Source organism: Lycium barbarum, chromosome 3 (genome assembly GCF_019175385.1).
Source record: "Lycium barbarum isolate Lr01 chromosome 3, ASM1917538v2, whole genome shotgun sequence".
NCBI lineage: Eukaryota > Viridiplantae > Streptophyta > Magnoliopsida > Solanales > Solanaceae > Lycium > Lycium barbarum.
Window position 1 is genome coordinate 1,574,887 of NC_083339.1, and position 17,158 is coordinate 1,592,044.

General features: G+C 34.9%; 1 protein-coding gene across 1 annotated transcript; it reads right to left on the bottom strand.

Annotated features, from left to right (window-relative positions):
* Nucleotides 1-6,276: 6,276 nt before the first annotated feature.
* LOC132633988 (uncharacterized) lies at nucleotides 6,277-6,885 on the bottom strand. Its single transcript, XM_060350325.1, has one exon. The coding sequence runs from the start codon at nucleotides 6,883-6,885 to the stop codon at nucleotides 6,277-6,279; it is 609 nt and encodes a 202-aa protein (XP_060206308.1).
* Nucleotides 6,886-17,158: the final 10,273 nt, after the last annotated feature.

The window sequence follows — 17,158 nt, forward strand, 5'->3', positions numbered from 1 at the left end:
AAAAAAAAAAAAAAAAAGGTGTAACTAGAAACATCAGGAAAGTTCTATCAAATCCTGAAATATGCAATACAATATTAAATACTAACAAGAGATATAGAAGTACATTTCAAAAATTGTGCCAGGCTATAAATTAAGAATTGACCCTTTTCATACACTAGAGGGGCAAATTTGACTGTTTTCCCTTTTTTGTGTCGATAGAAGTTGCATTATTTTTAATTTATGGGGCTGTAAATATATTTTTTGAAATTTCTGGGGCATATTATGAATTAAACAAAACTATAACCCCCTCTTATAATTAAGTATCGTAATCATCGACATTAGGAATTCCATTATAAACCATCGGTTTTTTTGTGTGTACAAGTTGCTTGTTTTGAATGTTCGGTGTCCATTATCTTTGAGCTTACCTACCTACAAAATAGTTCATACTTAACAGTTTTGTTACTTTAAGTTTACCAAAGTTAATATTGTTAGTCTTGTTAAATATTTACCGAATGCTGACGGTGGAACAAAAGCGATTTAACTAGAAACAAGATTTAACTAGAAACAACAAGAAAATCCGATTAAATTTTAAAATATACAACATAAATAATTATTTTAAAAAACTGCACCAAACTCTAGAAATAAATAAAAAATAACAAAAATTACAAATATGTACCTTTAAATGTGATGGTGTGTGGCGTACACTTTTTTGATGTTTAAAAATGATGTCAAATAGCACACTCCATGTGGATAATTAAAGGAAATAATTGAAAGAAAAAAAAATAAGAGATGTCAAAAACACACCTGAAGTATCACTTTTTTGCAAGTTTCCAGCAGTATCAGATACTAGTCGGGGTTAGACCTGTCAATTGGGCCGGGCCGGGCCATTTAAATTCGGGTCACATGAGGCCGGTTCCGGGTTTCAATTATTTTAAAATAAATTCGAATACTAAAATTTATTAAGTTTGATACTTTAAAATCTATTTGTTGTCAACTTTATTTTAACCATCAAGTTCCTTAAATTATTTTTTGGCCCTATTTTCAATTTATAAATACCAGTCATTCTTCTCCATATTATCTCACAATTCCCTACCCTCCTCTATCCCTACATTTCCTACTCATCTAAATCTCTCTCTCTCTTCCAACTTCCAAGTTCAAATTTCAAAATTTAAATTTAATGGATAATGACAATCCTCCTCCTCTAGCTCAAGGAGTGCATCAGTGTGGAGGTATTATGATAAATTAGAAGAAGATACGATTCGATGTAGAATTTGTCTACGAACTATGAACCATAGGTCCGGATCGGGATATGGACCGGTAGATACTTTGGTCCGTCACTTGGGTCAAAAACACCCAAATGCATATGCAACTCTTCGTTAGAATTTGAATTTTGAGCTTTCAAGATTCAAGTTTCAAGACTCAACTTTCAAGTTTCAAGTTTCAAATTTCAAGTTTGTTTTCATTTTGCAATGTTAGTTTGATTGTTTTGATTTGATTTTGCAATGTAAGTCGTTCAAGTTTGTATGCTTGGAATTTGCAGTGTTATCAATTTAAGTTTGAAATTTATTTTAAATTATCAATGTAATTTTGCATCACCCTCTCAACTTTTTATAATATTTGACACTTATATTTAAATAAATTTAAAAAACAAATTAAAAAAAAAAAAAAAAGTCATTTTTGGGGTTTGGCCATTTGCCCAACGGCTATTCTTGCTTAAATAGCCGTTGGGAATCTTCATTCCAACAACATATACAAGATATACACGAATATACAATCAACATATACAAGATATACACAAATATACAAACAACATATACAAAGTCATAAATATCCAAACAATATATACAAGTCGTTTTTGGAGTTTTTGATAATATCTCAATCACAAATATACATGGTATTTTTTTCAACTAAAAAATATGTTCCAATCAAAAGGTCACAAAAGGTTGAATCAATATACATAGTATTTCTAAAAAATAATATTATACCAGGTATATATAACATTATACCATTATAATCTATGTTAAATTATACTATGTATAAAGTACATCAGTGTGCCTCTAAAAATAAATTATACTATGTATATATAATATTATACCTCAATAAAATATAATATAATATAATATAATTAAATTATACCATGTATATTGTAATACATTAGTAAATTGAATACCTCTAAAAAATTGTCAGGTATATATAATGATTAATTGAATACTATTAAGTTTTAGTTGCATAGTAATTAAGAGAATAAAGGGAGTTTAGTTGTTAAAGTTGGCATCATCTCCCTATAAAATAACTAATTTGAGTGGCTCATTTAATTAACTTCCAAAATTTTAGAACTATCCCTAAAAATAGGCAAGAAAATGGAAAGCATGGATCTAATAGAGGATTGATTCTTGTATACTAGAATATGTCATGAAAGTAAATATTTGATATGCATTAATTAACGCTGTCATATATATATGTAATCACTTTTCAAAAACTGTTTTTTTTTTTAAATTAATTAATTCGAAGTGAGCCGAGCTGGGCCGGTGCCCAGGTGGGCCAGAACCCGGGCCTGTTGGTGGATCGGGCTACATGGCATGTCCGGCCCAGCCCCTTAATTTTTTCCACTAGCCCCAGCCCACCACCCTCTTACCAGGTTCGGCTATGGGCCGGGTTAGGTGGGCCGAGCTCGGGCCTACCCGGCCCAATTGACAGGCTTAGTCGGGGTGTATTTTGATAAATAGTTTGTGATAGTTTAGTAGAAATGCAAACACTTGATAGTTCAAGTGTGTTTTGATAAATAGTTGGTGATAGTTCAAGTAAGAAATGTCTAACACCTGACAATTCATGTAGAAATGTAAGCACTTGATAGTTCAAGTGTGTTTTGATAAATAGTTGGTGATAATTTATGTAAAAAACGTCAACACCTGATAGTTCAGATAGAAAACTCACAAAAAAGTGATACTTCATATATGTTTATGACCATTATCTCTTTTTAATACAATTATACAGAAAACGCTTCTCGTCCATAGTATTCCCCTCTCAATATCAACACAAGCAAACAGACAGAGTATGCCAACCATTGTTGCTTTAAGTAATGCATGGTTCAAATGGTAACCAGAGAATGTGTTCAGTAATTCTTCTAGCTAGATCCTTTAACAAGCATATTCATGTACGACGTTTCCCAGTGGTTCAGTCTCAACAGATTAATTTCTAAATCACAAACTTTGTCAAATGCAAGTTCAGATATAGTATCTAAAATAACAAACTCAAAATTCAGTGTTACTTACCTTGAAAGAGTTGAAACAGATGAAATTTAAGATTGAACCATAAAAAGATTAAAAGAGAACGCGCAAAACAGAAGCGTAACAATATATCACCAATCAGCCTAAAATTTTAGACAAAAGGAAGCTAAATATTCCATGGAAAATTCACAACATCTTCAAATTAAAAATTAAGACTAGCTTAAACCTAAATAGCAGTGATAACAAAAAAAGGCCAAATAAACAAAGAGAAAAATGAGAACAAACTCAATACATGTAGGACTATGATATTTATTATGCTCTTTATGATGTCGGCTTATGATTCATTTGCCATGTATTTATCTAACTGGTGAAAAGAAATCCCTTAGTCATCATCATATTTGAGACATAATTCCCCCATTTACCTTAAAAATTGTTGTAATAAAGAAGAGAGGCATTCTAAAAGCTAAATCGGCTGGTGAGAAGATTCATCCCGTAGCACGAGATTCAGTAGCAGCAAAAACGTTGAACCCAAATGGTTATACCAAAAGAGTCTTAATATATGTAGGATTGTAATCCTTTTACTATGCTTTTTATGATCTTGGCTTATGATGCACTTGTCATGTATTTAGCTAATCGATAAAAAGAGAGCCCTTAGATATTATTTTGCATTTAACCAACGTGATTCCCCGTTAATCCAAACTAGTATTTTAGTAAAGAAGATAGGGATTTTGGGAGCTAAATCGGTTGGTGATTAGATTCATCCCGTAGCATGGGATTTTGTAACAGCAAAAACATTGACCCACCCCCAAATAGAAAAACATAATTTAAACAAGTTACTTATTACTTTGATAACCATACGTCTAAATAGGTCAAAATAGTGTTGGTGGAGGAGAAGAAAATTCAAGTAGCATCACAATATTTCTTGCTGGATTATTAAAATATAGCACAATATCCATCCCATATGATATTACTGGATCCTTAAATTTGTAATCAGTCAATAATAATCCACAACGTCCCACGTGCTCAGGAACAAATAGAAGATCAGCATTTGTTTCCATATAATCCGATCCCTATCATCTTCAGTTCTATTAATGTGCATTTTTGCTTGTACAAAGGACCAGATTCCATCTTAAAAGCAATCAACACACTTATTTAGTGCTGATTTTAAACCTTTATCAACAATTTTTGTGTCATTGAGCTTTTGCTTTATGTATTTTTGTGTATTTATTGCGTTATTGCTCAGTAGTGCTTCGCCACTACCCTAGCTGGCAGAAATAGCTTAATGGTAGAGCATAGCCTTGCCAAGGCTGAGGTTCCCGTGTCGATTATGTTAAATGCCAAACTCAGTTGATCCGTTGAAGACATGATTCTGGAACTCGACTTCATGATCTTTAAACATAAGTTGGGATCCCAACCTTTGCATGCTTTAGAGAACAAATCAACATACTCGTTGCATGCTTTAGCGAGTAAATTCGAAGAGACTTTTTGTGGTTGTGGAACAATGGTTTGTGATGAGAGAAGGATGAAGACGAAAAAACAAATGTGAGGAGAAGGAACAAATTAGTTGAAGACGCCATGGTTGTGAGAGACGATCAACAATGAGTTGATTTATAGCAAAATAATTAGATATTTTAATAGATGAATAGTTTCATTTTATAGCATTAATTAGTTATCTAAACGAAATGACAAGTAATCCATTAATTATATGACGATTGACGCCGGATTGTATTCATTTTTTTAGGGTGTATTTTGTTAGCATAAGGGTCGTTGTTGTTGTTGTGAAATTTCCGGCAGATCTAGCTGGAAATCGTCGGTAGATCTGGCCGAAACTAGTGGTTGGTGTTGTTGTATTCACTTTTTTGAGCTTTTTTGTTAAATTTTTAGATTGTATTCACTTTTTTGAGCGTTTTTTTTTTTTGGTTAAATTTTTAGATTGTATTCATTTTTTTAGGATGTATTTGTTAATTTTTAGTGTATCTATGGTTTTATGTATTCAGCTTTTTACTCGTTCTATTCATTAATACAGTGAGCCCTTTTATGAATACAGTGAAAAAGTAGCTACAAATGAATACAGTTGAGTTGAATACATTTGACTTGAATACAACTTAGTTGAATGCATCTGACTTGAATACAACGAAATCTGACTTAAATACAGCGAAATCTAACTTCAATACAGCGAAATATGACTCAGCCAAATTTTGAATACAATCTACTGTAACTACGAAATGTAACTAACTAAAGTATAGCTATGCCAGATTTTTAACCCTCAAAATGTAGTCATTTGTGTAAGTTTCCTAAGAAAAAAATATCTAAGAGATCAGGATTGATCTTTTATTTTATTTTTTCCATTTCTTTTCTTTTTCTAGTTCTTTTTAGTTTGTTTCCTTTCCCTTTTAATTTGTTTGAGGCAAATAAAAAGGCGTCAACCTTATAAAACGTGAGTTTCAACGATAAGAAGAAAAATGAGGGTGACATCTCAAATTTACATCAATAAGTGTGTTTGTTTTTATTTTACATTCAATTGGCTCTAAATAGTTTGTTTCCTTTCCCTTTTAATTTGTTTGAGGCAAATAAAAAGGCGTCAACCTTATAAAACGTGAGTTTCAACGATAAGAAGAAAAATGAGGGTGACATCTCAGATTTACATCAATAAGTGTGTTTGTTTTTATTTTACATTCAATTGGCTCTAAATAGATCTAAATGATTAAGATGCATAACAAAGTATTATTTGATTAAGATGATATCCACTCAAGAATTTCTACAAAGATGTTAGTGGGTTCAACATAACGGACAGAAAAAGAATCTCAATACATATGTTGAATTATGAATAAAAATGAAATGAAATTAAGATGAAAATAAAATTTAAATAGAGAATTCAATAGTTTGAAGTACATGCGAATTCAGATTAGTCGGGTCAATAAATTTTGAATACCGAATAAATAAACTAAAAAAACTCAATATATGTAGGATTATGCTATTCTGCTATAAAATAAAACTAAGAAAAACAAGACAAAATTTAAGCAAATAAATTAAATTAATTAATACTTTGATAACCATACATCTCAATAGTTCAAAATTTTAGTGGTGGAGGGGAAGTAGATTCAAGATCCTCCACAATATTTAATGCTGGATAACTAAAGTATGTCACATATTTTAGTCCAATTGAAACTACTGATTCTTTAACCTTATATTTAGTTAAAAAATCATCACAACGATAAACTTGTCCATAAAGCACAGAAAGATCATAATCTGCTGAAATATAATCCTTATTATCATCAGTTCCATTAATCTCCAATTTTGCACTTCTAAATGAGCTTATTCCAGCCTCAAAGCAATCAATACACTCATTTAATGCTGATTTAAGGCCTTGATCAACAGTTTTTGGGTCATTGAGCCTTTGTTTTATATATGTTTGTGTATTTGTTGCATTCTCGATTCCAGCTTCGATAATGCTCACTGCAAAGCTCACTCGATCTGTTGAAGACATAATTTTGGGGCTTGACTTCAAAATTCTCAAACATAAGTTGGTATTCCAGCCTTCGTAATCTCCCTTGCATGCTTTAGCTAGTAAATCCGAAGAATTTTTTTGTGATTCTAAAACAGTGATTTGCGAAGAGAGAAGGATGAGAGACGAAAAGACAAATGTGACGAGAAGGAAAAAATTTCTTGATGAAGCCATGGTTATAAGAGAAGGTCAACAATGAGCTGATTTATAGCAAAAAAAAATAAAAAAAATGTAGATGTTTTTAGTATACGTATTATTTTATTTACTAACATTAATTACTAATCTAAATAAATTTGATAAGAAACAACAACTCAAATTTGTTAAGAAAATCGTACTTCGAATTTGTTATAAAAATGAGTTTTCGTCCATTTTAAGCAATTTTACTTTTTAGTACGTACACCTTATTTGGTAATTATTAAGAATATATGTAGAAAAAGAATTATCGTCCTCGATTTGCCTCTTTATGAGATACTATTAATAAAAGAGAAAAGGTAATAAATAAGATGGAATATGCCATTTGATTAACGCCATTAACGGGATTTTGCTGTTTAAAAGTCAAAATTTAATATCCTTTATTATTCTTTCAACGTTATTTACTTTTTATAATAGATATGAATTCCTTTTACAATGAAAATCCTGACTCTCTTTACCATTTTCTTACCCCTGGTCAAATATTTCTATGTTGCCACATACAATAGTAGTTAGTACTTATTAAATTCTCGAAATAAAATAAGAAATATAAAGAAAGTTAGTATTGCCTTTTTAATTTGACACTATTAACATTATCATAAGAATGTTATTTGATTTATTTTGAGATTTGATGCGACTTCCGAAAGCATCTATATTTTCTTTTTATTATCAGAGATTTTCCTTTGGCTGATTTTTGTTGATCATTTTGTTTTTTGATTAATTATCTAGGGAGCTGCATGAATTTGATATCCCAAAATATTTACATGGCATAGTTGGTGATAAATCGAGGGAATGAAGATGTCTTAAAATATTTTGTTTAGCAATTGTTGATAGATCTAATGTAACATCTATGATAGACTATGTAATAGTCTACGTAAATATTGTAAATACTAGGATAATCTTTTCATAATTAGCAACTGTATATTAGGCATGATCTCTTCCTTATGTATAGTAATTAGGTCCTATAATTTAGCCTAGTATTATGCTGATAGTTAGATACCTACTTTGTATATAATGACTTTCATACATCAATACAGATTACGGATTGATTTCTTACATGGTATCACACTAGGTTTCCTTCCTCACCTCCTAACCTAGCCATCCACTTCCCTCTCTCCTAACCCTGGCCGTAGCCGCCCTCCCCTTCCTCCTCCCTCTTCTCTCTTCAATGGCTGACAACAAAAAATTTTATTTTGCTTTAACCGTCACGAATGTGAAATCTTTAATACCAATCACTCTAGACATGGAAACCGGCCATTATCACGAATGGGCGACACTATTCAAAGTTCTAGCCCGCGTCTACTCCGTACTTGACCACATCAAACCACCAACTAACACCACTGAACTCCCCGCGTACAACGCAACGAAGGCGGCTAATCTTCCGCTCTGGAAAAGGCTAGATGCGGTGGTCCTTCAATGGATATACGCCACCGTATCCCATGATATTCTTACCTCTATTCTCGCGGCGGATGATGTTGCGGAGAAGGCTTGGAATCGAGTTGCTCAACTTTTCCAAGATAACAAGCACTCACACTACTAAAAAAACAGCATTTTCCGACATAAAAAAATGCTTATTTCCGACCTCATGAGGTCGGTAAATTATATTAATAATATAATGATATGGTTTACCGACCTCTTGAGGTCGGTAATTTATATGAATATATAATGTATGGTTTTAGATTTCCGTCGTCATGAGATCGGTATGTTACAATTTTTGCAAAATATTTGCTGAAACCCGTAATATTTGGGAAAATATTTCCAGAAAACCGACCTCATGAGGTCGGTAATTGGCAATTTCTTGAAAATATTTCCAGAAAACCGACCTCATGAGGTCGGTAATTGGCAATTTCTTGAAAATATTTCCAGAAAACCGACCTCATGAGGTCGGTAATTTTCAATTTCTTGAAAATATTTCCAGAAAACCGACCTCATGAGGTCGGTAATTTGCAATTTGTTCAAAATATTTGCAGAAAACCGACCTCATGAGGTCGGTAATTTTCAATTTCTGGAAAATATTTCCAGAAAACCGACCTCATGAGGTCGGTAATTTTCAATTTCTTGAATTTTTTTTCCAGAAAACCTACCTCATGAGGTCGGTAATCTGCAAAAAAATTAGCAGAACCTACCTGCTATTCCGTGCCCCCCTGTCAAGATGAAAACAATTTTAGATTCAACTAAAACCAGCTCAAATAGCTGCCAACAATTCACCAAACTACTACAAATAATACTTCAACAAACACATATATTACAATTACCAATACATCAAATTCAATTCGAAACTACTTCAAAGTTAAATAAAAAAACATCATTCAAACATTCACAAGAGACATTAAACTACTTCAACGTTGGCAAACATCCACAAAACATTAAACAAGTCTACATTAAGTTAAGTCTACAACATTAGACTATTTCACCCCTCGCAAACATCCACAAAACACTTACACAATCCACAAATCCACCACAATATTAACATTCAAACATGCCTTTCTGTGTTTGACACGTGAGTCTCATCATCATCCGCATCACTAGATTGAGTATGGGGGTTACGAGCATCATCAGGATATGACGGAATCCCCCTCGAAGCAAGTAGTGCGTCTAATTGGGCCCTCATACCCTCAAACTGCACGTCCCTCCGTCTCTCCCTTTCCTCTGAGGCCTGTAGTTGGCTAGATAGCTCGGCAATCTTTTGCTCCATGGCCATAGCACTCACTCTATCAAACGACTCGGTATTGGAAGAATGTAGGCCTTCCAGGGGCGACCGGTATTGACGAAATGCACGATATGGCATTCCGTAAGCTGTGCCAAACCTAGTGGGACCACCAACACTCTCAAGCCACCTTTCCTTCATTTGTTCTTATGTCAGCTGTGTGTCGGGTGGCTGAGTACGAAGAAACTCCGCCTTTGAATGTTGATATTGATTCTGAAATTAGAAGGTAAAATTAGCAACCAACTTAAATCTCCAATTGAACAAAAAAGCTATCAAACATTTCGTAAACAACCAAAATAGAACATGGTTGAAATCAATACTACTAACAATTCAACTAAAGCATGGTTGAAATCAATACTACTAAAAGGAAAACAAATCAATACTACTAACAATTTTTTATTTCCTTCAATATGAACTTGCATTCGGGGAAAGCCAACCTACATAGATTTTACTAGATATTCAAATACTAATGAATAGGGCTGGGCGTTCGGTATTCGGTTCGGTATTTTTAAAGTTCGGGTTCGGTAATTCGGTATTCGGTAATGGCGAATTTTCCCTTCAGGAACAATCTTGTAATATAGACACTTGGGGCCATAAATTAGTGTTACAGAATCTGCATCAATAATGTTCAAAAATGCAGAGCAAGCTGCTGCTTAGTTTTATTCTAAATCACTGCTCATCTTCTTAACTATTCAATCACCCTTTAAAAGGGAAATATGAGTAAATTATAACCAAAAAGAATGGATCAGAGAGAGCTTATATACACCTGTCTAAACTGACTATAAGACAATAACTAAGCAAGTCCCTGCATGACTAAAAGCATATACTAAGAAGAATAGACATGTTTGAGGTATTGAATATGTGCACTGCAAATTTAGTCAACATAGGAAGAGTGAAATTAGAGGGGATTTCTGTACCTAAATGCAAGCAATTAGATATTTAGGCACGTTGTTCACCAGAGAACAGAATAATAAGATGTTACACATAGAATCAAAATCGCATGGTCGAAATGGAGAAGTACTACTGGTGTTATGTGATAGAATAACAAGTAGCAAAGTAAAATGTAAGACCTGTAGAACAGTTATAAGACCAACAATGTTGTATGGGAATGAATGTTGGCCGTTAAAGACTTAAAGTACAACACATCCCAAGAATGAATGTCTCGGAGATGAGGATACTAAGATGAATGTGCGGTCAATGGTCACATAAGATAATGATCACATTCACGAGAAGGTTTGAGAAGCACACATCGAGGATAACACCATGGTTAGTGAAGGTGTTAAAAAGGATGAAATAGATCTAAAATCACATGGAAGGAAGTTTTCTCTAAGGACCTACAATCTCCAGGGATCTATGAAACTTAGCAAGTCAAATCATTTCACGGGCCTGGTGAAATGAAAAACTGAATGATCGAACACAAAAAAGAACAAGACCTATATAGGCAATACCTATTAGTCGAGAACTTTTTCTAGACATTTTAGCACTTTTACTATAGACTCTATACTTTGTAAGAGTGGTTTAGCCATTCATATATATACACGTTTGGAAAATATGGAGAACTACTAATACCTACTACTGCCTCCATTTCAATTTGTTTGTCTGGTTTTGACTTGGCATAGAGTTTAAGAAAATAAAGAACACTTTTGAATGTTGCAGTCTTAAATTAAAGATTTGTCAAACGTACCAAAATGTCCTTTAATCTTGCGGTCGTAAACCCATGTGGAAAGTTGGAATTAAGGAGTTTCCAAATAAGGAAAGAGGCAGTCTTTTTTAAACAGACTAAAAAGGAAAGTAAGACAAACAAATTGAAACAGAAGGAGTAGTACTTCTTATTTTGCACTTGCATAACATTTGCATGAGATAAGTTTAAATGAAGTACCACAGTCACTGAGAATTCATATAGCCGACCCCCATTTATTTGGGACTAAGGCGCAATTGTTGTTGTATGTATTCAACTAAGTATACATTGCTTTAAAGCATGGTCTCACGGGTGAATATGAGCTTTTGTTTCTGGCAGAATAGAGACAGCAACAAAGGGATAGGAGAAGAAGTAGGAGAAAAAAAAGTTTTGCTTATTTTGTCCAATTTTAGGGAAAGAATAAAAGGATAAGGGAAGGAAAGCTTTAAAACATATTTAAACTTGGCAAATGATCAACTTACAGGAAACAGGCAGAACTATAGGAAACAGGCAGAACTATCACTATCACTACTGTCTGTTAAGCAAGGAAACCAGCAAAACTATAGGAAACAGGCAGAACTATCACTAAACTTATAGCATTTTAAGATGGTTAGGTTAAAGGCAAATAATAGACCATGCAATCGGGCTACTGTATTCTGTAAGCCATGAAGTCATTCCTCATGTATGCTATTGATGGTATTGGACCTTGTTTGGTTAGTGGTCCATTTTCATAAAGGTACAAATTTGCAGCATTATCATTCTCCATATATTGCTTAGATTCATTTCTAGAGTTCTCTTTTTTTATTTCGTGAATATTTTATTTGCCTCTTTATGAGATACTATTAATAAAAGAGAAAAGGTAATAAATAAGATGGAATATGCCATTTGATTAACGCCATTAACGGGATTTTGCTGTTTAAAAGTCAAAATTTAATATCCTTTATTATTCTTTCAACGTTATTTACTTTTTATAATAGATATGAATTCCTTTTACAATGAAAATCTTGACTCTCTTTACCATTTTCTTACCCCTGGTCAAATATTTCTATGTTGCCACATACAATAGTAGTTAGTACTTATTAAATTCTCGAAATAAAATAAGAAATATAAAGAAAGTTAGTATTGCCTTTTTAATTTGACACTATTAACATTATCACAAGAATGTTATTTGATTTATTTTGAGATTTGATACGACTTTCGAAAGCATCTATATTTTCTTTTTATTATCAGAGATTTTCCTTTGGCTGATTTTTGTTGATCATTTTGTTTTTTGATTAATTATCTAGGGAGCTGCATGAATTTGATATCTCAAAATATTTACATGGCATAGTTGGTGATAAATCGAGGGAATGAAGATGTCTTAAAATATTTTGTTTAGCAATTGTTGATAGATCTAATGTAACATCTATGATAGACTATGTAATAGTCTACGTAAATATTGTAAATACTAGGATAATCTTTTCATAATTAGCAACTGTATATTAGGCATGATCTCTTCCTTATGTATGGTAATTAGGTCCTATAATTTAGCCTAGTATTATGCTGATAGTTAGATACCTACTTTGTATATAATGACTTTCATACATCAATACAGATTACAGATTGATTTCTTACATGGTATCAGACTAGGTTTCCTTCCTCATCTCCTAAACCTAGCCATCCACTTCCCTCTCTCCTAACCCTGGCCGTAGCCGCCCTCCCCTTCCTCCTCCCTCTTCTCTCTTCAATGGCTGACAACAAAAAATTCCATTTTGCTTTAACCGTCACGAATGTGAAATCTTTAATACCAATCACTCTAGACATGGAAACCGGCCATTATCACGAATGGGCGACACTATTCAAAGTTCTAGCCCACGTCTACTCCGTACTTGACCACATCAAACCACCAACTAACACCACTGAACTCCCCGCGTACAACGCAACGAAGGCGGCTAATCTTCCGCTCTGGAAACGGCTAGATGCGGTGGTCCTTCAATGGATATACGCCACCGTATCCCATGATATTCTTACCTCTATTCTCGCGGCGGATGATGTTGCGGAGAAGGCTTGGAATCTAGTTGCTCAACTTTTCCAAGATAACAAGCACTCAAGGGCAGCGTACCTTGAAACTGAATTCACCACCACAAAAATGGCAGACTTCGGCTCGGTTATGGCCTATTATAATAGGCTAAAGTCACTCGCGGATCAGCTTGCCAACGTGGGGTCGCCGGTGTCCGACCAACGTCTGGTCTTGCGCCTCCTTGCAGGCTTACCGGAGACATATGCACACTTTGTCCCCACCATACAGCAGAAGGATGTGCTTCCCTCTTTCTCTGAAGTGTGCTCCAGACTCAAGCTCGAAGACGCCGCAGCCAAGGAACGTGCCCGCGATTCTAGTCCCGCGACTCTACTTATTGACAATGATACTCTCTCCCCACCACCTCGCGACACCAATAATTCAACTAACCGTCGTGATAATAATCGTGGCAGGAATTCCAACAGGAACAAGGGAAAGGGGAACAACAACAAAAACCGCGGGAAATCCGGCCGCGGCGGCAGCGGACAGACCAGCCACGGCCAGTGGCCGACGGGACAGCCACCGGCAGGGGGCTACTACTGGCCTACCTGGCCACCACAGTAGTGGCCACTTCCACCCTGCCCGTATCCAACAAGGCCGTGGCAGCAGCGTCCCACGACGCCACGGCCCGGCAGCGGCATTCTAGGTGCGGATCCACGACCTCAGTAGGCCTATTCCATGCATGGTCCATCCTATTCTGGGTACTCTCCAATAGACGTGGAGGCAGCTGTGCACACTCTGTCCATACATCAACCGGATGATAATTGGTACATGGACACCGGAACGACTTCCCACAAGACTGCCAACTCAGGTACTCTCACGTCTTATTTTAATTTAAGCAATAATTCTGGAATCCTTGTTGGTAATGGTAGCACTATTCCAATTCGAGGCTATGGTCATACATCCCTACCCCCACCTAATCCCCAATTACGTCTCCAACATGTCTTGCATGCTCCAAAACTCATCAAAAACCTTATTTCCGTACGTAAATTCACTAAGGACAATAATGTTTCTGTTGAGTTTGATCCTCTTGGGTTTTCTGTGAAGGATTTACCGACGGGGAGCCGCCTAATGAGATGTGAGAGCACCGGGGAATTATATCCTATCACTGCCACAAAACGGACCACTCCACCATCAACCTTCATTGCCGCATTACCTAGCTTGTGGCATTCCCGACTCGGCCATCCGGGAAATGCTATCCTTAGTTATCTTCGTAGTAATGCCTTAATTTAATGTAATAGGGCCCGAACTTCTTTTTGTACCTCTTGTCCTTTGGGGAAACACGTTAAATTGTCATTTTATGATTCATTGTCATTTACTACTATGCCATTTGATATCATTCATAGTGATTTATGGACATCTCCTGTTTTGAGTTCTAATGAGCACCGCTATTATGTTTTCTTTGTTGATGATTATAGAAATTTTCTTTGGACTTTTTCAATCTCTAACAAGTCCCAAGTTTATTCTACTTTTCTATCTTTTAAGGCATTAATACGAACTCAATTCGAAAGAGACATCAAAAACATTCAATGTGATAATGGGCGCGAGTTCGCCAATGGGCATTTTCAATCTTTTTGCGCCTCCAATGGTTTAAATTTCAGATTTTCTTGCCCCCATACCTCTCCTCAAAACGGCAAAGCGGGAAGAAAAATTAAATCCATTAACAACATAGTGCGCACTCTTCTTGTCCACTCCTCCATGCCCCCCTCATTTTGGCATCATGCTCTTCAAATGGCCACATACCACCTTAATGTACTTCCCACCAAGGTCCTTGGGTATAAATCACCAACGCAAGTTCTGTTATATCCCGCATTTTGTGCATTCGGATAATTTAAGATAATTGCGGGAAGCTAAGAGCAAGCTTGTATGTTTGATCTTGTTTGACACACAAGTTGTCCACAAAATATTGATGCGGAAATATTGAGGAAGGTCAAGGGCAAAATTGAAATTTTGGAAATTGGTTTCATGAATTACAAAATATTAGTTATAATAAGTTGGGCTAAAAAAAAAAAGAAAAAAAAAAGGCAAAAGGCCCAACAAAGTGGCCGGCCATAGGGGTGGCATGGGCCAAGCCCATGTAAAATTAAATCCAAGTAAATATATAGGGAAAGGGCCACTATTATTTGCCACAAATTCAAGAACTTTCAAGAAAAGAATTGGGAGCAAAGGAAGAGGGCCAATTCGACCAAGAGGAGAAAAAGGGAAAAAAATTTGGAGCCTTCAACTTTGATCAAAAATTATATTTTTCTAGTATTATTACTAATTCAAAGATCCTCTCCAACGTGGTATAATTACTTAAGCAAGAAAACTACTCTTGGTGGCCAGTGGAAAATTGAAGAAAAGGTAAGAATTTCTATTCTTTTACATGTTATGGAAGATTTATATATGTTGTAGTAAGTAGAGATGAATGAAAATCATGAAAAACGTGGATGTTATGTTGTGGCCGAAAATCTAGTATTGTGGCTGTGTATGTGTGTGTGTTGTAGGGATGATGAGTTAATTTTTATGTAGTATTTTGGTTGTTGTTGTTATGTATTTTATGATGGGAATGAGAGTTTGATAATTCAAGTTGATGTTGAAATGGTTACGGGCTGATTTGGAGGCCAATGTGATTCTAATATCGTTTTTTGTAATTGCGGGAATAACATTTCTAACGTGTGAATTGCTAAGTGTAGTTCATGAATTTGAAAGATAGAAATGTGTTGTTATCGTCTTTGTTGGAATTGGAAGTTTCCGGGTGGAGTATGGTGTGTTGGTGGAATTGTTTGAATATTGTGTAGATTGTTTGAATGTTCTTGAATTGTGCTTGAATGACCTCGGATTAATAATGAATATGTGAGTGTTGATATCGGTTTAAATGTACGTAGTAGAATTGAATGTTGATGAATTATGTAGAGGAGAAGGTTACTAATGTTAGAATATGTCTTAAAGTGATTGTTGGTATTATTGGAATAATTGTTGGTATTGTTGTTGGTATTTTGGCCGAGTTAAATTCTCAGATTTGTTGTTGATGATATAGCCGAGTCGGATTCTCTGGGATGGTAGTATTTACAGGGGAAATGCTGCCGAAATTTCTGTAGAAAAAGTGTTGGTTGGAATTGAATTCTTAAGTGTTTATACCTAATGTTTGGTGCGCATTAATGTTGTTGTAGATCTTGTGAAGCCAAAGACTTAAATTCGGATTTGCGCAGAAAGCAGGCAAGGTATGTAAGGCTTACCTTTCTTTCTTATGGCATGATCTTTATGAAATGAACAAATGATGTATATGTATGATTTCAAAGAAATGCTCGTTCTTAGAGCCATTAGGGTGGCTAATATCTTTGACCTCCATAAGCCATTCCATATGGTTTCGATACGTATTCATGATTCCGAAGCTCTATTTGATAAGTTTCCGAGTTCGTCTACGATTTCTATTGGCCTATTAATACGAGTATACGTAGTATGGTTGAGATTATTGCATAATTGGGTAATAAGCCAAGTATAAGAATTCATGTCCTTAAAATGATTTTGTAAGTATTAATGTTTCTAACTTTTGCATACAACCTTGGATCGGGCCGAACGTTCCTCGGCAATACCATAATACGTTTATGGATCGGGCTGCACGTTCCGCAGCAATACAATGTACGATGTTCTACGAGTATGCGTGCATGAATCTGTTATATGTATATATAGATGATATATGATGTCGGCATGATGTCCAAAGACCTATTTGATATGTTCCTGAATTGGCATTTAAGAGATAAGTGATATGATTAATGTCTTGACTTTCGAATGATAGCACGTCCGACTATTCCGTTAAGTTTTGATATACCTTGAT